Source organism: Beta vulgaris, chromosome 8 (genome assembly GCF_026745355.1).
Source record: "Beta vulgaris subsp. vulgaris cultivar EL10 chromosome 8, EL10.2, whole genome shotgun sequence".
NCBI classification, from domain to species: Eukaryota; Viridiplantae; Streptophyta; class Magnoliopsida; order Caryophyllales; family Amaranthaceae; genus Beta; species Beta vulgaris.
Window position 1 is genome coordinate 5,646,453 of NC_079209.1, and position 27,710 is coordinate 5,674,162.

At 38.5% G+C, this 27,710-nt stretch overlaps 1 protein-coding gene across 1 annotated transcript; it reads right to left on the reverse strand.

Annotated features, from left to right (window-relative positions):
* Window positions 1-16,599: 16,599 nt before the first annotated feature.
* Window positions 16,600-19,674, reverse strand: LOC125492927 (uncharacterized). The gene is made up of 3 exons (XM_048635678.1): window positions 19,135-19,674; window positions 18,537-18,893; window positions 16,600-18,480 (listed from the first exon to the last, which is right to left on the reverse strand). Exons 1-3 carry the CDS (start codon window positions 19,672-19,674, stop codon window positions 16,600-16,602), a joined length of 2,778 nt encoding a protein of 925 aa, XP_048491635.1.
* Between the last annotated feature and the right edge of the window lie 8,036 nt (window positions 19,675-27,710).

The following is a 27,710-nucleotide window of genomic DNA, read 5'->3' on the forward strand; positions in this document are numbered from 1 at the left end:
TTGATATTATGAAACTACACATTGAGACGAATCTAACAAGATCCTACATGAATATGTTTTTTTATATATACAAATGAGAATACTCGGTCAAAGATTTTAAAGTTTGACCACCAAAAATGAAATAGGCACTATATTATGGGACGGAGGGAGTATAACTTATTTAGTTGTGCTTTGTATTGATTGCTGCTAAATTTGTCCCTAAGCTAGCATTAAATGTTAATGTGCTAGATTGTAAGATCATGCAAAATGTAACAGGCGCATGCATACGAGTTATAATGCATGCTTATTATGAAATCACTAAATCCTGTTAATTCAATTTCTATAATTAGTTTATTTATATCTTTGTTTTATATACATACAGGACCACCCATATATTTCTTAAGTGCTCTACTTTCCTGCAATAATGTAGTCATAAAGTCATGATGCGTTACCAATTAAACCCACACGGAATAATACTAATATTTACTATTCATTTGATAGGCCATAATAGCCCATTTGATAATGTAGCATGTAGGGCGATAGTAGTAATAATTAATTTTATGTATGATCTCAAGTGGGTGTTTATTTTTTTAAGGGGAATATCATGTCAATGTTTATGGTAATTGACATTGATTATCATTTAATACTCTCAGTTAGTGAAAAAAATAAAATGGTTTTTTTTCATAATGGACAAGCATTATTATATATGGACTTTTGTATGAAATATTTTCTTACAAAATAGTATTAGCTCCGTCTCATGATATAAGTTATGTTTAATATTTGAGAGTCAAATTTCACGATTTTTGACCAAATATTCTTATTAGTATAAAGAAAGAAACATACTCATGTAGAATCTTGTTAGATTCGCATTAATATGTACTCTCATAATATCAAGTTCTTATAATTTTTTTATTTATTCATAAATGAAGATATCAAAGGTCAAGATAAATCTTGGAAACTAAGCAAAAGAACTTGTATATGTAAGACGGAGTACATACCCATTCATGAAGACCATAAACCAAAGTGGGGTATTGCTTAGAAGATCATAAATCAATTGAGAAAATGTATAGACTTTTTTTTTTTTTTTGAGGGGAGAAAATGTATAGACTTAACAACAAAATGTTAATATAGTGTCAAAGTGGAGTAGATTATATTCTTGGTACTTTGTATTTGGTATTTCCTCCGTTTGTTTCTATCGCGGTATATTGATTTTAGCACTATTTATATATAGTGTTGACCATTTTTTTATTATTATAAGAAAACAAATATTGGTATTTAATATATTGTGAGATTATTTCCATATAAAATTTCAGAACAATTTTATACACTTTTTGTTAATAGATATTTAAGATAGCAATAATTAAAGTTGTATATTGGCAAATATGAAAATCAAAGATCTTGCACTAAATTCAAATCCTGAAAGCAACATTTGGGCTTGAGGAAAGAATGAAAAAATCGCCCCTTGAAGGGAAAATCGGTAGGTTTCATCTCATGCATTGAAAAATCAGCTTAAGGTGAATTCTCTTCAGCTTAATAAATTAAGTTTCAGGTCCAATTAGTTCAGTTCAATTCAGATAATTTTCAATCAGGTCCAAGCAGGACAATAAGTTCCAACCAAGTCCAATAAGTTTCCATCAGGTGCAATAAGTTCCAATCAGGTTCAATAGTCAATGATCAATAAGTTTGAATTTATTATTTAGTATTATATTTGTAATATTGTCTAATATTTTATTATTCATATTACGATTAAGTGATATATTATTATTAAATTTCTTAATTAAATTACCTTTATGATTATATAGTATTATATTTGTATGATTATCTATTATTATATTACTCGTATTACTATTGGTTGATTATGTTATTGTTAAAAAATATTATAATCATGATCATATAAACTTAACAATTATAATATTTGGAACGTGTCTTTAAGTAAATAGATACAACATGTTTTTGTTACTAAGAACAATGAAATATATACATGTTATTAATTATTTTTCTACCAGTGTTTTACGAAATTAAAGCAACACTATTAAATATATTAGTGGTGAAAGTGACGTAGGAAGGTTAGCGGATAAGTTCGATAATGAAGTTCGACAAAAAGCCTGAAATGATTTCCACTAATCGGGCCGACGGAGTCCGATTGCTTATTATTTCCTTAAAAAGCATCAAAGTACAAAAAGACTTTTTAAGCCATCCGAGTTCGTTTAAGGCCCGAAATCAGCATTTTAATTATTTCTGAATTTTATTATTTCCTTAATTTCGTATTAGGGATTTGTTTTAAGTATTTAACATTATTAGGTCATTGTTTGGAGGCAGTTTTTAACTTTTAATAATATCACAGAGTTCCTGCTCTTTTTTGGTGGATTCCGGAATTTTTACAGATTTATCGCTTGTAAATCTGTCTGTTCTTGATCGAGATTAGCACTTGCTTTTATCCATAATTTCCGACTGCGTCAAGTGGTATCAAAGCAGCATCTTAACATGTTTATTTTCAGGAACCTCCCTAACCTCGAAAAATCTATCGACATCAATCTGCCAATCCAGAAATTCCACCACTCCCATATTTTCATAAAACAACGGAATATCTGCTTTTACTCTATAATCAGTCATCAGAAGGTGGATCGATATATTAGTGGGTTGAAGAATTCGCTGCAAGAGAAGATGGGTTTGCAAACTGTGTGAACTGTGGCTGAGGCATCTACTTTGGCGTTAAAGGCAGAGCAAATAGAGAAATCCCCTAGAAATTTCTCTTCATTCAAAAGATACTCACCCCAGGGTAACTTTGAATTTAACAGAGAGAAGGAGAAGAGTGCAGCAACTAAGGAGTCTGGGTCTGCACCAAAAATCGGTCCTAGTAGTGCATCACAAGGAAAGGCCCCTGTCCAGAAGCAAAATAATCCGTATGTCAGACCTAGTGGGGACACTTGCTATTGTTGTAACGGCAAGGGTCATAGATCCAATGTCTGCCCAACTCGGAGAGTCACTGCTGTCTTAGAAGGAGAAGATGGATGCGGAGAAGGTGAGCGCAATCCGGGATTATCTCACACCTACATCAGTGACTGAAGTTCGTAGCTTTCATGGCCTAGCAACTTTCTATATCCGGGATTTCAGTACCATAACCGCACCGATAACATAATGTTTGAAGAAAGGGAAGTTCCAGTGGGGAAATGCGCATGAAAGGAGTTTTTCTTTGATTAAAGCCAAACTTTGTAGTGCCCCGGTTCTAGCACTTCCAGATTTTGACAAGGTGTTTCAAGTTGAATGTGATGCCAGTGGGGTCGGTATTGGAGCAGTTCTGTCTCAAGAGAAGAGGCATGTGGCCTATTTCAGTGAAAAATTGAGTGATGCTAGGCAGAAATGGAGTACATATGATCAGGAGTTCTATGCAGTGTTTAGGGCATTGTGTCAGTGGGAGCACTATCTGGTGCAGAGGGAGTTCATTCTTTTCACTAATCATCAGGCACTAAAGTTCCTTCATGGCCAGAAGGTGATCAATAAAATGCATGCTTGGTGGGTGAGTTTCCTGCAAAATTTCCTTTCATTATACAACATAAATCTGGTGTGCTGAACAAGGTGGTAGATGCACTGAGTAGTAGAGCTTCCTTACTCATCACGTTAGCTCAGGAAATTGTGGGTTTTGAATGCTTGAAGGAGTTGTATGAGGATGATGCTGAGTTTAAGGAGTTATGGCAAAGTGTAGCAAGGGGCAGCCTAGTGCAGACTTCCACATTCGAGAGGGCTACCTTTTTAGAGGTGATCAGTTGTGCATTCCTTGTTCATCCTTACGAGAGAAGTTGATCAGGGATCTTCATGAGGGTGGCCTTGGAGGACATTTGGGACGTGACAAGACTATTGCAGGTTTAGAAGAGAGGCTTTATTGGCCTCACTTGAGAAGGGATGCTGGCACCTTAGTTTGTCGCTGTTATGTGTGTCAAGTCTCCAAAGGTCAGTCTCAAAATACGGGTCTTTATATGCCTTTGCCTGTTCCTGATGATATTTGGCAAGATCTGGCCATGGATTTTGTGTTGGGATTGCCTCGTACTCAACGAGGGTGGATTCAGTTTTTGTGGTGGTTGATCATTTTCGAAGATGTCTCATTTCATTGCATGTAAAAAGACAGCTGATGCTTCGAATGTGGCTAAGCTTTTCTTCCGAGAGGTGGTCAGACTTCATGGTGTTCCTACCTCTATCACTTCGGATAGGGACACCAAATTTCTTAGCCATTTTTGGATAACTCTGTGGAGAATGTTTGGGACGACGCTGAATAGGAGTTCAACAGCTCATCCACAAACAGATGGTCAAACTGAAGTCACTAACATGACGTTGGGGAATATGATTCGTAGTGTCTCTGGAGACAAGCCAAAAGTAGTGGGATTTGGCTTTACATCAGGTAGAGTTTGCTTACAACAGTGTTGTGCATTCGGTCATAGCGAGATCACCATTTTCTGTGGTCTACACTTCTGTTCCTCGGCATGTGGTTGATCTGATTAAGCTTCCTAAGAGTCCGGGAGTTAGCGTGGCAGCTAGGAATATGGCCGAAGATATTGTCGATGTCAAGGAGACTGTGAAGGCTAAGTTATATGCTGCTGGGCAAAAGAATAAAGCTGTTGCTGATAAACACAGGCGAGGAAAGGTTTTCAGCGTGGGTGATGAAGTGATGGTGTTTTTGCGTAAGGAGAGTTCCCTGTTGGTACCTACAATAAACTGAAGCCACGCAAGTATGGGCCATTCAAGGTGACGCGCAAGATTAATGACAATGCATACGTGGTAGCTCTTCCGGATGATATGAACATTTCCAACACGTTCAATGTTGCTGACATTTATGAGTACTATGCAGATAAGGCTCTTTATGATAATACGAACTCGAGGTCGAGTTCTTTAGAGGTGGAGGAGACTGACGTAGGAAGGTTAGCGGATAAGTTCGATAATGAAGTTCGACAAAAAGCCTAAAATGATTTCCACTAATCGGGCCGACAGAGTCCGATTGCTTATTGTGATACCTTTTCTGAAGCGGAACGGGCCAACGAGTCAAACTCACCGCTATAATGTGACCTATAGGCTTTTTAAGCCATCCGAGTTCGTTTAAGGCCCGAAATCAGCATTTTAATTATTTTCGAATTTTATTATTTCCTTAATTTCGTATTAGGGTTTTATTTTAAGTATTTAAACATTATTAGGTCATTGTTTGGAGGCAGTTTTTGACTTTTAATAATATCACAAAGTTCCTATTCTTTTCTGGTGGATTCCAGAATTTTTACAGATTTATCGCTTGTAAATCTGTCTGTTCTTGATCGAGATTAGCGCTTGCTTTTCTCCATGATTTCCGACTGCGTCAGAAAGTTGTGTATAAACAAACATATAAATAGTTTTTTTTTTTTTTTGTTAAAATGTTAATCATAACATATAACTAATAATAGCACTACTTTTTTGAAGGATAAATTTTAATGATTATTATTTGATAATAAATTTTGAGGGATAGTATTTATGTTATTACTCATTAATTTTTTTTTTGTTGAATAAGGTCAAATAAATTCCAATCAGGTTCAATAAGTTCCAATCAGGTCAATAAGTTCCAATCAGATCCAATAGGTTCCAATTGCGGTTCAATCAGGTCCAATAAGTTGAATCAGGTCCAATCAAGTCCAATTAGTTTAGTTCAGTTCATGTCCAATAAGTTCAGGCTAGTTCAGTTCAGGGTAATCAGGTAAAGAGAACACATCCTTAATAATAGTTTCCTTGACCACCACTTTGATGTATTTTTCACCCCTGTGCGTAAAAGTAGTCTCAAGTGTCTATTCTGTTCGTGAGCTTATGAAATGGAGGCAAAATAGATATGAGATGGAGCGAATAGTTAGAAAATCAGTTGGAGGAAGGTTGATAAAATAGAAAATCTTAAAAAAGCTACAAAAATAAATAAATAAAGATTAAAGACATATATACATACTCAATCCAAATCGACAAGATCAAATAACCAATGCAAATAAATAAATAAATAAATAATAATAATAATTATAATAATAATAATAATAATTATAATAATAATAATAATAATAATAATAATAATAATAATAATAATAATAATAATAATAAATGCTATTGTATCAACTATCAAGTGACTTTAGTCCATACTATTATATTCTACACCAGATTTATAATTAGATTATTTGCAGCAATTTACCCTTAATATTAATGCAGTATTATCATCTATATCATGATATTTTGACTTCTTTTAAAGATTCTAGCTGGTCATTAACAAAACTACAAGAACCATGTATAGCCCATCTACTCTGTAAAGGGCCGAAAATATCTGGGATCTTCTTAAGTCCAAATTTTCCCATTTCATAGAGTCCAAATTCCAATAATGAAAGTAAAGAAAAAAAAAAAGCTTCCTTTCTTCCTAGAAAGACGAGAAAGTACTTAACTAGCTTGTCACGTATTCACGTCCACAATCTAAAACCACCTTAGTCAAGTTATCATGCCTCACTTGATTAAGAGATCCCCCTAGCAAGATTTGACAACAAATTTCTTAGATAAGCTTGATAGTTGCTATTAACTTATTCGACATTTTAGGGCATGTTCGGTATTACTGTAAGTTTTCAGTTTTTGGTTTTATCAATATAAAAGTCATATGATATAAAAGGGATAATAAACTTACAATTAGTCATATTTATACCGAACATGTCAATTCTGAAAATTGACAACTAAAAACTGGAAACTACTTCTTCTGGTTTCCATATATTTGTTTTTGGTTTCAAAAAAACTGATAACGAGAAACAAAAAACGATAACGAACGAGCTTGGAGGACTTTTATACCTGCATTAGATTAAACAAAATCCATCAAATCCCGATTAATATTAATTCGAACCCCAGATATACTTGCACTAAAACCTACTTAAAACCTGAACAAATTTGACCCAAAATCACCCGAAACGAAGAATTAACCTTGTTGGTAATAAGCCAAAATTTACAATCCGCAGTATCGTAAATCATGCAAGCTAGAAATCAAGTTCATGCAAAAATTTTGGTAGGTTTTCTAAGATGTGTACAAGCATGGGCGGATCTACTAAGTAACAAGGGGTAGCACATGCTACCCCTAAAAAAAAATTAAAAAAAAAAAACTGGCGGAAGAAAAAATAAAGAAACCGATATATATAAAATCTAGCAATATATGATTGAAGAATTCTACGAGCAGCAGTGGTAAGATCGTTTTGTTAGAGTCCGAAGACAACGAGGTCTTAGGTTCGACTACCCACATAACATTTTTTTGGGTTGTTACTTTTTGTTCATTCTTTTTTTCCCCCCTTTTTTTTTCCTCCTTTTCTTCCTTTTTCTTTAACTTCCCCTATGCATTATAAGAGAATCTTCTTGGATTTTTTTATAAAATCTAAAAATCTTCATGTATCTTCTCATTTCTACATTTTTTTTTCTTCAAAATGTAGCTTTTTGATTTTTTTAGTTATTCTATATTGTATCCCTCTATCAAATCAACATCAAGTTTTTCATTAGTTTCTTATTTTTAGTTCTTCAGACTTACATTATAAAGGAGAGAAAATTCTTCGAATTTAAAACGGTTGGAAGAACTATCTCATAACGTAAGTATAAAGAATATAATATTATGAACCATATAATTGATAATATAGTGTCGTATTTTTAAAAGGGTTATAAGTGTAGTTTAACGTGAATTATATTTTAGTATTATGAACGGTTATTTTGTTAGTTATCTTATGTTACCCCTGATTGAAAATCCTGGCTCCGCCACTGTGTACAAGGACGTGGTCCAAGTAAGCGTGATAATCGTGTTTCCTAATTAAAAGGTATATGTCTCGTTATTTTAGTAGGGAATAGTTAATTTTCATAAGAGTGGAGTTTCTAGTTTAAGATATCTAATAGATCTAGGAAGATATTATTATCAGTTGCATTTTTCATATCTAATTATAGTTTTCTATTAGTAGCAAAAAAATTGATCATCACTTGAAACTATTCAAGAGGTATAAGTGTAACCAGGGCCTATAAAGTAGTACTCCCTCCGTCCCAAAATATAGTTCTCGTTTCCCTTTTTTCACGGTAATTTATGCAAGTAGAGATAGTAAAGATCTTTTGTTTATTTAAATAAATGTTGTATGTGAAAAGATGATTTTAGGAGAGAGAATGGAGTATAATTGGTGAAAGAGCATTAATTGTAATATTTTGGTTGAATAAACAAAGGAAAAAACAAAATTCAAGAAGCAAATAATTATAAATGACGGGACAAGGTTTTTTTAGACAAATTACGGAAAAATGTAGAACTAAATATGGAAATGGGAACTATATTTTGGGATACCAAATATGGAAATGTGAACTATATTTTGGGACGGAGGGAGTAGTAAAAAGTATAAGTCGTTCTTGTGGTGGTGTGATAATTATACAACGTGTGCACTGTTAATTGTGTTCAATAAATGCATGGTTTGTTAATACTTACTCCCTCCGTCCCAAAATATAGTTCTCATTTCCCTTTTTTCACGGTAATTTATGCAAGTTGGGATAGAAAAGATTTTTTGTTTATTTAAATAAATATTGTATGGGAAAAGATGATTTTAGGAGAGAGAATGAAGATAATTGGTGAAAGAGCATTAATTGTAACATTTTGGTTGAATAAACAAAGGAAAAAAACAAAATTCAAGAAGCAAATAAATGATGGGACACGATTTTTTTAGACAAATTACGGAAAAATGTGGAACTAAATATGGAAATGGGAACTATATTTTGGGACATCCAAAATGGAAATGGGAACTATATTTTGGGACGGAGGGAGTAAATCCTTGTGTGGTTTATTGTGTGTGTGCTTGGTTTTTCTTTTTAGATTTTTTTGAAAGCATTTATTGTATACTCGCAATCCGTTTGGTAGTTGTTAATAAATTGTGGTAATTAATAAGAATGGATTTAAGTGTAGGTTACAAGGGAAGCAACCTTAAAATCTCCATGGGGAGGAAATTTCAATCCCCAAGTTTCTGTTTTTTCTTCATGGGAAAGCAATCTTACTCTCATTACCATCTAACAATGTGGTATTGGATGAGAATGAAAATTCAAGAAGAAAAAATAGCCACTTTAGGATAGATTAACATTACCATGGGAATGAGCAATAATTTTCTTCACAAATTTACATACAAATTCATTGTCATTACCACCATTTATAACCAACTACCAAACGAGTCGTTGGAGTGTATCATATTCATTTTTTTTTTTGCTCATGTGCTTATTTTTTTTCAAAGGCATTCATTTGCTCCCAAGTTTTTTTCGCAGTCCAAGTTATTTGCTCATCGGGCCTCTCCCTATTGTGTAAATTTGGCTTATTTGGAGGTTTCGGCCGAACAATGAGAAAAAAAAAAATCTTAAATGTACTATACTCATGGTAATAACCCATGATAAAAGTTGTGGAACTTTTCCTTGTTATTTTTAGTTAGACCTCTAAGCTTCTAACAATTGGTATTAAGAATCTAGATTCGTTTGAAGTTAGTTTGACATGGTGATCTTCAATAATCTAGTGGAAAATTTGAAGTTGAAGTATGTGATGAGAACTATTTTTCCCTTACAACAAGCTAGTGTGAAGGACCCTTCTCGCGCAACAAAAAGCCTTATAAAAAACTTCAGAGCAGGAGAAAGTGACGAAAATTGAAATATAGGATGAATTTATTTATTTTTATTTTTTTTTACAAGAAGAGATCATGTATATGTTGTAGATGAAGTTGGAGAGCATGTATATGTTGAACCAACAAATTATTTTTTTTTTTTTTTTTTTTTTTTTTTTTTTTTTGATAAGGAAAGGAAACTAGGTTACACTCTAGTGGAAGCGAAACCTAACTCATCCTTGCGGATGATAAGGGGAAGCCCTGGAGGAAACTCCGAAGAAGAAACCCAGAGTTGGTGTTGATTCTTGCCCCAATTTGCTAACAGATCCGCCGCTTGATTAGCCTCCCTATAGCAGTGTTGGGCCGAGAAGAACTCCATCCTCTTGATATCATGACCTGCATCCTCGATGATGTTAGTAATCTCCCAAGGAACACGCCACTCCCTCCTAATAGAATTAATTACCACTAAGTTATCTCCTTCTACAAGAAGTTTGCTAATGCCCAGGGAAATCGCTGTCTTTATGCCAATATACATGCCCATTGCTTCCGCCATAAGGATAGACCACGAGGCTGGCAGGGCCTTAGCCCCAAAATGGATTGGTATACCATAGCTATCTCTAATAATGAACCCAAAAGAGCAGTGCTTAGAATCTGACTTGGATCCGTCAAAGTTAAGTTTGAAGCAATCCGGGGAGGGGGGGTCCAGGCGACCGAAATAGGGTAATTTGTCTGGTGGTGGGTGGGAGCTCCTTTCGAGGATGGGTTACCACCCACATCCTCATCCAAAGAATTAGACCAAGCCTCAGAAATTGATGATGATTAAAGCCGCATTTTGAATGTTAATGGCTTCCTCATTGAAGCACACTTTGTTTCTAAAAAACCAAATGAACCACCATCCAATCATAACTTTTTGTATTTCTTCCGATGTCATGGAAGCACGTAACTTGTTTAGGACTTCTACCATTTCTTCGGTTTGGAACGTCATCTCCCAGCATCTTGGCCATTTAAATGATCTAGCTATTGCTTTGAACAAATCCAAAGTAAACGGGCAATTTAGGAATAGATGGTTAGTTGTCTCAGTATGGTGACTACAGAAGACACACTCTAGGGGCACTGACACATGACTGCGAAATAATCTTTCCTTCGTTGGGAGTCCATCATTACAAATTTTCCAAATGAAATTGCTTACCTTTGGCGGGACATTGAGCTTCCAAATCCACCTATAGGAGCATTTTTGGATGTTTTCTGGGGTTATCCCCTGGATAAGAAGTGCTGCAGATTTGGTTGAGAACTCACCATTAGGAGTGAGTCTCCAATACATTGCATCCTGAATATCATTAGAAGGGATAGGGGTATGACTAATTGACTGGACAAGGTGATCTGGGAGACAAACTTTTAGGGCATCAATGTTCCAATTTTTGTTGGGAAGGATGAATTCTTCCACTCGTTGGTTGGGATTGGTGCAGGTAGGGATGATGTCTAACAAAGGATATGGAAGAATCCAACTATCTTTCCAAAATTGAATCGTTTTCCCGTTTCCAACCTTCCATTTGAAGACCTTTGCTAAAGATTGGTCTTAATTTCATTAGATTTCTCCATTGCCAAGAGCTTGACTGCGAGGGTGCATAGTCAAAGAGCGTTTTGCTTTTCAGATATTTTTTCGTGACTAGTTGAACCCATAAGTTGCTAGGATCCATTAGAATTCTCCAAAGTAGCTTCATTTGCATTGCTTTGTTATTGACTTCAGCTTTACGAAGTCCTAGTCCACCTAGATATTTTGGCTTGCAGATTCTATCCCATCCAATAAGATTGGGGGTAGAGGCTGTTGGATCACGATTCCAGAAAAAATTTCTACATATCTTATCAATGTTTACTAGGGTGGAGCTTGGCAAAGTGAAGCTCTGCATTTGGTGGTTTGGCTTAGTGGCCAGACAAGATTTTATCAACGTTGTTCTCCCTGCCTGGGACACAGTATTTGCTTTCCACTTGGCTAGTTGATTATTTGTGTTTGTTATGATTTTTTCGAAAGTATTTGCATTCACTCTTTTGTCTATGATTGGACATCCTAGGTAAGAATCTAGGGAAGTAACATACTCCATTGCTAGAATTGTTTTGAAGTCTGAGATTTGTTGTTCTGACACGTTGCTCGTACATTGGAATGCCGATTTATGATAATTAACTAATTGTCCGGACATGGAACAATATTTATTTAGTATGTTTTTTATGACATGGCAAGATTGAACGTTAGCTTTTGCAAAGATCATGGTATCATCAGCAAAGGTGAGAAATGGGATTCTCATTCCTGATTGACCTGGGCTAACCCCCAGTGCTTGAACTCTTTCTGGCCCTATATACTGAAGTTGTCGAGCTAATAGTTCTGCACATAGAATAAAAAGGTAGGGTGACAGAGGGTCTCCCTGTCTTATTCCTCTCGAAGGAAAAAATTGGTCAGAAGGTATTCCATTAACTATTACTGAAAACGAAACGGTGGAAACACACTCTCGGATCCAATCAATCCATTGTTGGCAGAAACCTAGTTTTTCTAGCGTAGTAAAAATGTAACCCCATTCTAGTCTATCATACGCCTTTTCCATATCCAGCTTTATTGCAATCCAACCGGAGGCTCCAGTTTTTTTTCTAAAAGCATGGAAAACTTCATGCGCCATAAGTATGTTATCCTGGATTAGTCGATCTGGAACAAAGGCTCCTTGGAGGGGGTGGACAATTTTCCCTAAAACTTGTTTAAGCCTGTTGACTAAAATTTTTGAAATTATCTTATACATCGTTGAGCATAAGCTTATTGGCCTAAAGTGATTTGCCGAGGAAGGGTTTTCTATTTTGGGGATAAGAGCTATGAAAGTATGATTGACTTCTTTTAATAGTTTTCCAGAATGGAAGAATGCTTTAACAGATCTTATTACAGATTTACCTATGATTCCCCAGTACTTCTGGAAGAATAAGGGGGGGTAACCATCTGGGCCTGGAGATTTATCTGGGTCTAGTTGAAATACTGCGTTGTGGATTTCTTGGTCTGAGACTTGTGCGCATAATTCATAATTATCCTCGGGGGTAATTATATTATCTAATAATTGGAAGTCTATCCTTGCATCAAAGTTGCTATTTTCATCTGATTTGAATCTGTCCTTGAAATCTTCTTCCACTAGCTTACGTATAATGTTTGGGTTTTGTGAGGAAGAATTATTTTGGGCTGTATAGATATTTATCATGTTGCGGTTTTTTCTTATGGAGGCTGCTCTATGGAAAAACGTGTTATTTTGATCCCCGAGTTTTAGATATTTGATTTTGCTTCTTTGTTGCCAATACGTAGTTGAAAAATCAATTAATTTGTGGCGTTTCTTTAAAAGTCTATTGTACTTAGAGATCAACTCTATTGATGCAGTGTTGTCTATTATTTTGGGTTGAATATTATTTAGTTGAGCATCAGTTTTTCTAATTTGATCCGTTACTTTTCCGAATTTACTTTTGCTCCACTCCTTTGCTTTGTTTTTCAATAGTTTGCATTTTTGGGTGAAACAATACATGTTAGAGCCCACCAATCTTTTATTCCAGATTTTGGCCACTAAGACTAAGAAATCTTTTCTAAAAGTCCATTGCTTTTCAAATCGAAATGGTGTTGCTTTGACCTCTCTGGTATTACTAGTGAAGGATAGTTGTACTTGGCAGTGATCGGAAGAGGTGAAGAGGTGATTTTTAATATTTGCTGTTGGAAATTGTTCTATAAAAGTGGGGGATGCCATTACTCTATCAAGTCTTTCCCAAATGTTATTTTCTCCAGCTACCTTTTTCCTCCAAGTGTAGACTTGGCCAGAGAACGGAATATCAAGAATGTTACAATTAGATTTTAACAAGTTAATTCTTTTGAATCTCGAAGAGTTAGGGGCAGCACCTCCAATTTTTTCATGTGGTGCCCCAATTTCATTATAATCTCCAATTATTATGAACAATGTGGATAATGAGTTTACAAATAGCATGAGTTCTTTCCAAAAGGCTTCTTTTTCCGAATAATTGGGAGGAGCATAAATAAAGATTGCTATAAAACTTTTGTCTTCATTCAACAAACTGATTTTAGTAGCGATAAATCTATTGGCTTTGAATATAACATTTAAATTATATGGGTTTACAATATTTTCTTTCCAAAACAACCATAATCCTCCTGAGAGGCCAAAAGATGGAATAAAATCACAAAAACTAAACCCACATTTGCGTGCTAAACCTTGAGAAGGGGGGGATACATGTTTTATTTCACTTAGTGCCATAATACTGATTTGGTTGGCGAGGCAAAAATCCCTGACTTCTTGCATTGCATTCTTTCTCATTACTCCCCTAATATTCCAAAAGCCAATTGTCATGATTCGTTAGATTATAGAACTATTTTCTTGCCCTCTTCAGAGAGGTTGATGCTGAGTCATCTTCATCACTTTCCTTTCCCTTTCTCTTAGATACATCCGAAGGGATAGATGTGCTCGAATTACCTGGCTGCTCAACCTCCAAACCTTCAATTTGTTTGAGGAAAGAGTCATCTGAATTAAGAGAGTGGAACGGGCTTACATTGAGGTTGGAATGGCTAGTGCTGTTGTTTGAATTTTCCAGGAGAATTGGGCCCTTATCAGGGTCATTATTCCACATTTCCTTCTCCAACCGATCAAGTTCATCCTCAATAAATTCTGAACTGTTACCTGGAATAGCTAACTGGAGATTGCTACTGCTTTCTTTTCCACAAAACATCAGATTTGGGGGAGCTGCATCAGGCATACACATCACACCTTCTGGGTGTTGACATAGAGAAGAGGGGATAAGTACTTGAGGTAGGACTGTATGACTTTCATCATTAGAGGGGCTTTTGGGTGCATTGGAAGAGGCCACCCTGAGTGATCTTTTACCTTTAGCACTAGGTGGGACTGAAATCCACCCTACTTCAGTGTCTTGATGATCTGGCTGCTGCATAACCGTGTCTTTTAGAGGTCCCACCTCCCTGGCTGAGGGAGGGGGAGGAGGGGGAACCTGGACATTCTTGTTTATCACACTACCCTCAGCATGGAGTGGAGCCTTGCCTCGTTGTCTAGGCTTAGCATGCACCACATACGCTGACTGAGCTGTGGTGGGATGCGATTCTGGCCTAGTACAATGAGTAGGCTTCTCACCTGCCATAGACGAAAAACTCGGGGCTTTTTCCAGCACAATTTTGACCTCTTTCGGAGGAGCATGTAGAAGGGGACAAGATTCTATTGGGTGAGAATCATCACCACAAAAAGCACATCCTTTCGAAAAATCCTCAAACCAAATGAGATAACCAAACTTTTTACCACCTTGTCTAACAATTTCAGCATATGTTTTTAGGGGCTCAAGAATGTTAACAGTGATACAAGCACGAGCAAAACGGATTTTGTTTCTCAGAAGGGACCTTTGGTCAAGTCTAATGAATTTTCCAATTTTATTCATTTCAACCAGATTAGCCACAGATTGGGAGTTTAGTAATTCAGTGGGGAAGCGGGGGATGCGAATCCAAAGATCCACTTTTTCAATTTCCTCCGAAAAAGGGTCAAAAAAGGGTCTCCATGGTAGTAGGACTAGGAGCTCCCCTTGCACATGCCAGGGTCGCTCGTCCCAAACCAGGTTTCTGTCAGCCACATTAGCGAATCGTAAGAGGATCCACTGATTACCCAGATCATGGTAATCCACATCACCCCTCACCATTTTCCAATCCGCTTTAGTGCGGGACATGACAGTGCGAATATCTAGTGGTTCACCAAGCATTTTGCCAATTAGACAGGTTTTTGAAAGCTCCTCTATGTCTTGTTGGACCTGAGGGAGTTCATCCAAGGGGGGCTGGGGAGAAGGATCATTTTTAGAGAGGGGGGGATGGGGGCCATTTTCAGAGGGGGTGGGGGGAGCAGAGTGCATATTGGGGGTTTCAGAGGGAGAGTTCAAATTCTGGGAGGGGGTTTCACTGTTCAAAGGCTCTGAAGAAGAGCCCTGAATTACCACTTCTTTGAAAGATTTTTTTTCAGCCATATTAGACAACGTAAAATTTTTCTTAAAGAAATTGAAAATGTAGTGAGTAAAGGACTTAGGCTTGGGAGAGAGTGGATAAGAGAGACTGACCTTTAATCTCTTTAAATAGAGATGGGATACCTTTGGGCTTTTGGATTGACTATCTTCTGCTTTCAAATTGTGTTGCATCTTTGACTTGAAACAGATATTTTCATTCTTGAAATCCGAACCATAATAGATGAAGGAGTCACGAGTTGACGCTAATTGGGGAGGGGAATCAACTTTTTCGCCCGTCGATCTCCTCGGCATCTTCACCTTAATCTTCACAGGGGAAATTTTTTTGATTTGCGTGAGGTGGGGAGCCCCAGCCATTCCTAGATCTGGCAAATTTGCCTTATTGAATCTGAATAGGAACCAGTAGAACCATCTAAAAATGTTTTTGAAATTCCAGCTTTTTTGGTCTTCTTTTAATGTTGCTTGAATCAGCTTTTTGAAGAAAATCAGGTGATGAGGGTTTACTCTTTTACCCGCTGGATAAAGGAAGTTGTTTGAGCAATTTGGGCTTGGGGTTATCAGCTTTTTCTGATTTTTGTGGCTTTGATCTTGTTTTGAGTTGATTGGAAAAGATGAGAAACTTGGTAATGCATTCCACGAAAGAATTAGGCTGCATAGGATTCTAATAGTGTTAGGTAGAAATGTTCTAGATGTAGGAGATGGTTTTCTGGGGGCTTTGTGGCTGGGTTTTCTTTTTTTCTTTTCTCTCCTTCTCTCTCTAGTTTTCTCTCTCATGGTTTTCTTGTTCGAGAAGGTTCCCAACAAATTATTTTTGAAGAAACATCTTTCGAACTGTAGATGCTTATAAGGTAATTTGCAAGATCGATGTCTTAAACAAATTGATGAGATGATTACACAACCGTCTAATTTAGATGAAAAGTCTATAGATGATGATTTTTTTTTTTTTTTTTTATTTTTTTTTTTGACATCAAGAAAAACATACAACTTAATCTAAGGTAGTCCTCAAATGGCGACAAGTAGTAGCTATTGAGTGAGCCATTTGCACCTGTTGGCGGCTTACCTTCAGTAGACAGCACCAATTGAGATGTGCAGCCTCAGCTTTGATGGATGCTAGCGTGTGTTGAATCGTAATGTCCACCTGCTTTGTAGATCGTAGATATTGAACCAGTAAGACCGAATCCGTGTTGAGTAAAATGTTCTGGTAGTGGTTCTCTCTGGCCCATCGTATAGCTTGTAGGCAGGCTTGTGCTTCTGTATGAAGTGCAGATAACGCGTAGAAGAAAAGACCTTTCCGGTAGATACAATGGTTACTAACATGCACTACCCAAGCAAGGCCTCCAGTACCGAACTTGGCATCCCAGGACCCGTCCAATTGAATCATAATTTCTGGGTTACCATGATGAGCCATACCCAGATTATGAGAGAGGAACCCAGGTGGGTCCACTTCATTCGGAGCCGGTGGAATGTCCAGCGGAAAGGAATCCGTTCCCATAAAAAGTTGATGTTGTCTGTCACTTTCTTTAACATAAGCTGAAAGAATGTGCAGCGTGGCTCGGACATTCCTGAAAATTTGATGATTCCTCGTTTTCCATATGGCCCACAAAGTTCCGAGGAACGTAGGTAGGCGACTCCCATTATGGCCATCTTCAATAATGAGGTTGCCAATCCAAAATTCTAGCCAAGCAGATATGGACAGTAGTTGAGGAATAGGAACCCGGAGGTGTATGTTAGCTAGGTCCCAAGCCTCTATAGCGAGAGGGCAGTAACGAAATATATGGAGAGCATCCTCATCTTCATGTAAACAAGTGAGGCATGAACCGGAACTGGTTATACCACGATGTCGTAGATTAGAGGAAGTAGCTAAACAGTTATGCCACAACCGCCAAACAAACATCTTCCATTTCGGCATGATGTTCAATCCCCAGAGCTGACGAAAGAATTTCGTAGCCGCTGTGGATGTCATGCTGCAAGTTTCTTGTTGATAGTGTTGAAGGAGAATTCCGTACCCCGATTTGGTGGAGCAATCCCCCGTACGAGTTATGGGCCAGTAGATTTTGTCCTCCATGTGTGAGTGAGAAGGAAGCTCGATACCTTGAATGAGGCGTGCATCTTGTGGAATAAAGAGGTGATTGATCATGCTTGCATTCCAAACCCGCTGATCACAGAACATTAGGTTGGCCACTGTTATGTTCTTGGCTTCTCGCAGGGTAATCGAGTCCCGGAATGTAGGAGTATGCCCATTAACCCAAGCATGGGTTGCTGCCTTGATCGTTAAGCCATCACCGACTTTCCACGCACAGTGAGCTTGTAGGTGTTTACTGGCCACCAAGAGGCCTCTTCGCCCCCAAAAGAGTTTATGGTTTGTCGCACGTATCCAAGACTGGGAAAGGGGAGCAGCTTTGAAAACCTTAGAGAGTAGCAGTTGGGGGTTATGGACAATACGCCATACCTTCTTCATAAGTAAGGCCTGATTAAAGCAAGCAAGATTACGAATACCAAGACCCCCGGAACCTTTAGGTTGCTGTAAAATATTTTTCCTCTTCCAATGGATCCCTTTATGTTCTATGTTGCGCCAGAAAAAACGAATCAACAGAGCATCCAATTTATGGAGGATTGACGCTGGAATCTGAAAAATAGCAAGTTGGTTCATAATCGAAGCTACCAGGATGGAATTAATGATGATGAGTTTTGCAGGTTGAGATAGTGCGCTATGGTTCCAGGTAGCAAGTTTAGCCGACACTTTGTCCAAGAGAGGGTTGAAATGTCGGGTTTTAGAATCTTGAATATCAATAGGAGAACCCAGGTATGTCCCTAGTGAAGGTTTGTCCTCCAAGTGAAGAAGATGTTTGTAGACGAGACGTTGCTCCTACGGAATATTTGGACTAAACTTTATAAAGGATTTCCCTAGGTTAATCATCTGACCCGAGATGTTACAGAAGCGGTTGGTGATCGAGTTGAGGGCAATACAAGCCCCTTCTGAAGCTCGGAAGAAAAACAAAGCATCATCTGCAAAAACAAATGGCTTAACGTTGGCCCCTGTTGACCAATTTTGATGCCCTGAAATTTCCGCAAATCTGTAGCAAGAGTAGTCATTCTTGACAATATCTCCATGCAGAATAAAAAGAGGTATGGGGACAAAGGGTCGCCCTGTCTTAGACCACAAATCGGCTGAAACATAGGAGTAGTACTACCATTGCTGAGAACTGTATAAGTGACAGTTGATATACATTGTTGAATCATGTGGATCCAATGTGCAGGGAAGCCATACGCAGTTAACACCTTAATTATGAATAACCAGTTTTAAAGCGGCGAACTGTCTGTCCCCCGATCGTTGTTTGTTGATGATGTGAGTTAATTCATGCGAAATCAAAATATTATCATCCATATGACGGCCCGGAATGAAAGCATTTTGCATATCGGAAATGAGCCGAGGTAAAAGGTGTCGCATCCTGTTAACCAAGCATTTGGCAATACATTTATAGACAACATTGCAGAGGCTTATCGGCCTAAAATGACTTACCTCCTCCGGAGGTGAGACTTTCGGAATGAGAACTAGGAGAGTTTTATTCCATTCCTTCAGAAGATGTCCAGTTGAAAAGAATCGTTGCACAGCCTGAATAACTAGGGGTCCAATGTCATCCCAATATAACTTGTAAAACTCCGAGGTAAAGCCATCCATGCCTGGTGATTTATTATTCGCAATACTAAACATCGCATCACGAATCTCCTGGTCCGAAATGTGTTGGAGCAACATTTGTTTATCAGGCTCCTGAAGACATGGAAGATCAAGCTCACGAAGTACTAAATCAATCTCTGAACCATGTAGCAAGTTATCCAAAGTGGTAGTAGTGGATGGTTGATATAAAGCCTTAAAATGGTGTTGTATCATTAAGGCTATTTCCTGACCATTTTCAACCCAGTTCCCCTCCTGGTTCCTTAACATATACACATAATTGCGCTGCTTTTTTTGCCGAAGTCGATTAAATAATAGCTTAGAGGGGATATCTCCAACCTGAAGATGATATTCTTTGATACGTTGAAGCCAGTATGTCGTGGCCATCTAACTGTCTTTGGTGAGCAAGCGTTTATTTCTTTCCACTGACACAGCTTGCGGAAGGGTATGAACATTAGTGCCTTGAAAATATAACTCGTCAAAGATCCTTCGCCAATTAACTCCCCAAAAGAGACGTTTATCTAAACACCATTTTTTCAACTTAAGTCGTAACAAATCCAACTTTCTGGATAACACATACATAGGGGATCCGACTATGTAGAGCTGCCAGACTTCATGAACAAAATGAATTACCTCAGAGTGTCTTAAGCACCAGTTTTCAATTTGATAGGGACGCTTTGGTTTAAGTGTTGAAGGTGCCAAGTGCAACCAAATTGGAGCGTGATCAGAATGTAAAATGGGGAAATTTTGCACCACTGCCAATGGGTTATCATCCCACCATTCGAGGGAAGCATAAGCTTTATCAAGTCTCTCCATAATGAGGTCGTCATCATCTCTGTTATTGGACCAGGTAAATCTCGGTCCATGAAATGGAATGTCGCGTAAATGTAAATCATTCTTCCAATTGTTAAAGTCCTCCCAACCTCGGATAGTTGTGGCGCCCCCTAATTTATCCGCATATGAATCCACTTGGTTTATATCCCCTATGATAATGTAGTTAGTGTATTGGCAAAGTAAATGGTGAAGTTCTTCCCATAATCCTAGTCTAAGCTCGAACTGAGGCTCACCATACAAAAAGAGGCAGTGCCAGGATTTTCCATTCATAGAGGATATTTTACAAAGGACATAATTCCTACATTGCACAACCACATCCATCACAAAAGGCCCCCAACAAAACACTACTAAACCGCCCCTTGTATCAACAGCATCAACCCCACAAAAAGATGTTGGAACAGTAGCTCTAACTAACCTAACCACACTATTTACAGACATTTTTGTTTCTTGGAGAAACAGGAAGGTAGGATGGTAACTCGAGATGAGCCACCTAAGGTAAGGAATTGCCGGGCTTTGCCTGTCATTCAACCCTCGGCAATTCCAAGCCATTACATTCACTGGGACTGTGGTGGTTGATTAGGGTCAACCACGTCCCTTGTAGCATTAGCAGATACATCACCAATCTCGAGGTGCAAGTGAACTATCATATTAGTGTCCTGTTCATGATCAGTATCAGACATTGATGACGTTGAACTGGTATCTCTTTTACTTCTTTTCAGGTTCCATGCTTCAAGTGGCAGAGGAGGTGAAACTTTAGCTTGTCGTTTTGTCCTGAGAGATTGTAGAAGACTATGATCTGGGAGTACCCCAAAAACTGCTGCCATCTGAGGATCTGTAATAGTTTTTCCTCGCACCTTGCTACGAAGCAGTCCCCCTCTGATATTGAAGCCACCTTTGGCATCCCACTCTTCCATACGTCGTTTCTGTCTCTTGAAACGCGCTTGAAATTCATCACCATCATATTGAAAATAATTGTTGAGGGACTGGCTACGGGTTCCTGGAGCATCTCTTCTCTTTTTCCCACTGAATAATGATGGCTGAAGAGGTGGAACTTGCGCTATGTGTCGCATATGGGTATCCTGGGAAGAGTGATCTGTTCTGTGATCTGGAGAGTTACTAGAATCCGAGTTTAGATGAGCCATATCAAGCGGAGACGTAGGGGAATAGAGCTCATTATTGTTGCCATGTTCATGAAGTAGGTGAGGATAATCATGTGGTCCCTGCAAAATCAAGTTAAGAGAATCTGGAGAAGGAGGTGAGATACGGAACCTGTTATGGATGGTTGTTGAGATGTTGCGCAGAGCTTCAGGTTCAGTAGAGAAGTGTGAAGGAGCCTGATGTAGCAAAGGTGACTCTGGTACTGTTCCCTGTATCCTGTCCCATTGAATATTTGGTGGATTCCTCTCCATCCAGTTACTAGGCCCGGCCTCATGGGGTCCAGGAGGTTTAATAGTCCATCCTTCCTCAACAAGGGCCTCCAAAGTGTTTGGGGAAATACTGTTATGTGTAGGCATTTGAGTAGGTGACCGGTCTCCAAAATCCAGGTCATGATGACCACATAGGTTGGTAGCAACTTTAACCGATTTTCGAGCCCAATTAGTGAAGCCCAAATGGTGGAGTAGGTTTTTACATGCAGAGAGAGGTTTATTAGGTTTAGTAGTGGCTGCTAGGTTCAAAGGAGGACTGGAGTGGTGTGGTAGGAGGTTCAGATCCAGGTCAAGGGGAGTAGATGTGTGTAAGGTCTGTTGTTCAGTAGGTTGGGGAGGATTAATCGAGGCCCTAGATTCAATTCCTCTCCCAAAACGTGTACCCGGTGATGGGGTGACATTTTCTTCCCATCGGATAGGAGTTCGATTCTGAAGGGAGGCATTGGAAAAATCTGGTGGGGGGTTGGTATGATTTTGCGAATTATCGTCAGAATAATATTGGTGAGAATAACCAAAGTGTGGGGCTTGGAAGTCTGGAGTAGCATCAAAGAAGTCCTCAGGTGAACTTTCTGATTCCTCATAGTCATGGATGTATAGATGTGGATAAAGGTAAGGGTCAAAGGGAGGTCGGTTGAGATGAGCTAGTATTGCCTGCAAGTTAACTCTAGGGTTTCTATGCACAAACCGATCATGCAAGCCACGAATTAAATTTGTATATAGAGGGATACCTGCCTGATTTTGGAGTACCGTCATTCCATGGACCTCAAATCCTCGGACCCTTCGTTGTATTATTCTTCGAGCATCAAACGCAGATAGATGGCATCTTCCAGTATTGTGGCCAATACATCCGCACTCCTTGCAAAACTTAAAGATCCCTTCGTAACGAAAGTAAACCCATGAAACCTTATCACCATCAATAGGCAAGAAACAGCCAGGGATGAGAGATTGAGAGAGGTCAATGATAAGCTTGGCTCTCAAGTAAGGCTGTTGCGGCAGGCCAGATCCATGGTTATCTATGGCTTCAACCAGGCCCACATGGCTCAATATGCGTACTGTCCAGTCATTATCCAGATAATTCCATGGCAGATCGTGGACCCGCACCCAAATTCTACCCATGTTGAAATTAATACTTGTAGGAATTTGATAGGGAGAAGTCGGTCGAAAGGTGATTGGTTTCCCATCGGTAAAAGTTGTGTTCAGTTGCAAAAGCGAATCTCTATCGTCAACATTCTGACATTCGAAGATAAAAAACGTACCTGTACGAAAGATTCGAATAGGTTCACGTGTTTCCCAATGATTGTTGACAATATTATAAACGAAACTAGTATTGGGAGGCGAGGTGTCGAAGAACATCCCAACAACTACATGGGACCAAGTAATATTCTGGTTATTGAAAGGTTGAGGTGGATGTTGGATCAGTATTCCCATCCTTTGGATACCTGGGGGGTGTGGATTTGGATGGTTTGGGTCATTTTGGCTTGAACGGTAATTTGAAGGGTTGTTCATCTTTAAAGGTACTGTAATTAGTAATTGAGGAAGTTACAGAGAGGAATGAATGAAGAGAGAAGATGTGGTCTAGTATTAATAAATGGAGGTGAAGGAAGTCAAATTATGAGTTGTCTGCAGGAGAATCAAACAGTTTTGCATGGAAACCATCTGGCAGGTGGAGAAGGAGTTGCAGGTAGTGAAAGCGGCGGGTGAAAGAAGGGCGGCGGAAGACAGAAATTGTCGGCTAGAAAGGATTCCACTGGAAGTGGGTAATTCTCTAGAGAGAGAAGTTCCTGTTGCTAGGGTTTTTTTTTTATTGCTCTTCACTTGCTACTAGATGATGATAATTGATAAGGCGTTAACGTTGAAGTTCTTAGCCTTATTACTAGTTTGCTTGTTGGTTGACTACTTTAAAACTAGATAAAACTGTGAGTACATTGTTAAAGAATGAGAATTTTGAATTAGTCCTCAACCACTCACTGAAGTGGACAAGATGAATCTCTTGTTGTAGAATGACAGGCTAAAGTCGTATCAACTAGTCAAAAATAATCTAAGGTCCACTAACTAGTAGTCAGGGAAGTCAGGATCGAATCCACAAACAGAAAGTTATATTATTATCTCTGAACTCTAATCACTAGGAAAAAAAAAGGAAGGGCTGCGTATTCTTCAAAACGCAGCCCTTCTTTTATGTAGGGCTGCGGTTTTAAATAAAACGCAACCCTTTTTTACAGTAGTGCTGCGTTTTTAAAGAAAAGCGCAGCCCTTTGGTTAAAGGGTTGCGCTTGTCTAAAAAACGCAGCCCTTCTTACAGTTAGAAGGGCTGTGTTTTTTAGTCAAGCGCAGCCCTTTATAGTGAAGGGTTGCGCTTGACTAAAAAACGCAGCCCTTTATGGGGTTTTTTTTTTTAAAAAAAAGACTTTAATTTGAAGAAATTACAAGGCTTTAGGGTTTGTTATTTGAGATAGGCCTCTCTCCTCTCATCCTCACGCCTTTCTTCTCTCTCTCCTCTCATCTTCACGCCTTTCTTCTTCTCGCAACCTTCGAATGCCTTTCTCCTCATCTCCTCTCATCGCCTCTCAACCTTCGATCTTCATTTCAGTATTAACAACACCCCAGCAACGGCCGCGAGAGAACGGTGGTCGACACACCACCAGCAACGTTTCAGAATTTTCGTTTTTTCGTGTCTTTTTGGTATTCCGACAGCAACAACAACGGTCGCGAGAACGACACCAACAGCAGCGAGAGCAACGGCCGGGAGAGCGGCACCAACATCCACGAGAGCAACGGCCGCGAGAGCGACGGATAGCGAAAACACTTGATTGTAATTTTTGAGTTATTTTTTTCAGATCTAGGTTTGAGTTTGAGTTTTGTTTAATTTTCATTTTTGTTCCTTTTTTTTCATTTTCTGTCATTCTGAATTTGTGTGTTTGTAACTTTTGAGTTTAATTTTCATTTTCGTTTGAGTATTATGTATTTATGTCATTCTGAATTTGTTTGTTTGATTTTTTTTCATTTTCGTTTCCCTTTTTTTTCATTTTCTGTTTCTTTTTTTTCCATATTGGTTCATTTTTTCATTTTCGTTATTTTTTTGGTTTCCGTTCCTAGTTTTTCATTTTCGTTATTTTTTTTTTCGATCTCTAAATTTCGACTGTTAGAAAACAAAAAAAAAACATTTTTTTTTATTATTTTATGGGTCGAAAGGGCTGCGATTTTATGCCAAAAACGCAACCCTTTGTACAAAGAAGGGCTGCGTTTTTGGACCTAAAACGCAACCCTTCACAATGAAGGGCTACGGTTTAAAAACCCAGCCCTTCATTTTTAGTGAAGGGCTGCTATAGAAAGGGTTGCTGGCCAAAAACGCAGCCCTTAGGGCTGTTTTAACTGCAGCCCTTCCGTTTTTTTCCACTAGTGAATATTATACCAGCAAAATCAGATGAATATGGTTGTGTTACTAAACTAAGCAAATAACAGAACTAATAGGTATAAATCGATAAAGCACTAGAATCATGAATCACTATGCATACAATTCGGGAAATCAGGGACGAATAACAACCACCTAATAAGTCAAACTGTCTAAGACACATGTAATTTCTCTCGAACATTACCTCCCTCAAAGATCACCCAGCCGCTCTCGTATGGTCAAGGGTCACTTTGCCTAATGAATGAAAGCCTATACGGTATCTCTCCTCTCGAAGCAGATTCAGTATTGCAATAATAGAAAAATAAATCAGGCCTAACTTATAAATCTAGCATGAAGATTCAACCACATGAAACAATTGAAATACAAGGCAATCAAACTAATCTACCAATCCCTCATTGCATACATAGATCCCCACAACCCTAGAAATAAAACTACTCACTCATAGTTATGAAAATAATAACAAAATTAATATAAAAACTCATACTTTGAAACATTGCAAATAACTAAGAAATTAAAAGAATCTAATTAACAATAGAGGAAGTAATAAAGAAAGATTACCGAATTATATTGAACTTGTCAATAAGAAAAAGGTTCGATCTTGAATTGAAATCAAAAAGCACTAAATTAGGGTTCTTGAAACACTCTCTAAAGAAAACTAATAATAAAAACCAAGTGTCTTCTAGAAATTCTAATTTTGCTATTTATACAAGTCCTAAAACCAATAGGAAAAAGTCTCAAAAATCAGCCCGGGATTCATTAAAAAGCGCATGGTAATGGGGTCGTGGACTCGACCCAGACCCACTAGGATCCGACCCATTTATAAGGGTTCGGGTCCAAAAAAATTAGACCCAATGGGTCCGGGTCAGGTCTGGGTCCCAAAGAGCACGAGTCGGGTCTGGTTCTGGCTCTGGGTCCACATATGCTAGACCCAGACCCGCCCCGCGGACCTATTTACATATTAGAATTTTATTTTACCTTAACTCTAAGGTTTTATTAGTTGTGGTTTTGTGAACTCGTTAGTGTTTTAACTCCATCTAAGACTTGTAAGTTGTAATATTTTAATATTTTATGATTTAATTCTTAAAATTTTGTTTAGAGAATGCTTTAACTATGGATAAAGGAACCTATATGTATTAGGGCAAAAATTTTTAATTACATATATTAAAAAATGTGATGAAAACTCAAAACTAAGAAGGACCCATTTAGGACCCGTGGACCCGCTAGACCTAGCGGATTCGGGTCTGGGTCTGAAAAATCTAGACCCAACGGATCTGGGGTGGGTCTGGGTCTGTGAAAAATAAACGGGTCTGGATTCAAGCGGACCCCGCCCCATTGCCATCCTTACCAACAATCCCATCCCCAACAACCCCTCCCCCGCAGCAGCCACGCAACCACCGCACCCACCAACACTAACCACCTTTTCGCCATCCTCTAGTGTGCGCTGTCGAATATGGAACTCGCCACTGAACGGTGTGTTCAGCATCCGCGCACCATCATCACCCGTCGCCCGCGTCAGTGTCCATAATCTGTGCACCTCCTTATTTTCTCCACGCCTTCACCTCCTCTTCGCGTTTGCTAACAGAAACATATCCAAAAAATCAACACCCACATAACAAAAACAAAACCCGGATGAAGAAGATGAAGTTGAAAAATCAAATCGGGATTCGCGATTTTGCGGCGAGGGAGGGGGAGCAATTAAGGGGGTGGGGGCTGGGGATTCGAAGGGGTGGGGCGGAGGGGGGATTCTGGCTGGGGTGTGGGAGGGGGAGGGGAGGCGCGGCTGCGGGGGAGGGGCTGGTGGCTGGTGGGGATAGGGGTTGGGGTTACGGATGGGTTACGGAGAGAGTTAGGTTGACTTAGGGTTAATTAGGTTGACTTATGGCTAACAAGGTTGACTTAGGACTAATTAGGTTGACTTATGGCTAACTTGTAGATAAATGCTAACTGAAGACTAACGCCCGTCAACAAAAGGGTATCTGGTGAATTTTGAAAAAAGTGGGAGTATTTGGTGAATAATTTTTTTGTCAGGAGTATTTCGTTAAAAACCTGTATATTTAATTTCATTGATTTCTATTTTCGATTCTTGGGTTCGCATCATATGGTACTTATTTGGTGATGGTTCAATATGATTTGCTAATTTTTGGAGCTAAAATTGCACATTTGGTTAGTTGATTATTTGTAAGCAAAATCGATGGATGTCAAGACGGTAGCTTTTGGAACAAGGTTTTGTAGAATGTTTTACTTGCTTGAGTTGAGTTGAATCCACACTCATGGTTAGGGAAGTGGCTGACTTAGAATTTAAAGGAAACATAAGAAAGATAAAGGAGTTTAGGTTTTTTTTCCTTATGAAAATTATAAATGCTTTCTTTAAAACGGATCGAACGTTTAACACGGTTCATGATCTGTGTTATTTAATAACGTGTAATAAGTTCATGTATCACTAATAATATTTTTTTTGGGTCTCTTTTCGAAAACCCATGGTAAGATGAATTTCCTCAACGCTGTCCTCGCACAGGATCACTCATCCAGATGCCCAACAAACCCCAAATCCTCCCTCCTCTAACAATATTGAAATTTTGCTTTCACCAAGATTTAAACCTTGATATCCTAGGTGAAAGATAAGAGGTCATATTTCATATATCACTAATAATAGGGGGTGCAAAGGTGAACATAATTCTAGAAAATGACCTAAAAAGAATGGGAGATGCCCAACAAAATGATAATTATATCCCCGGGATACACAAATTTGGTAA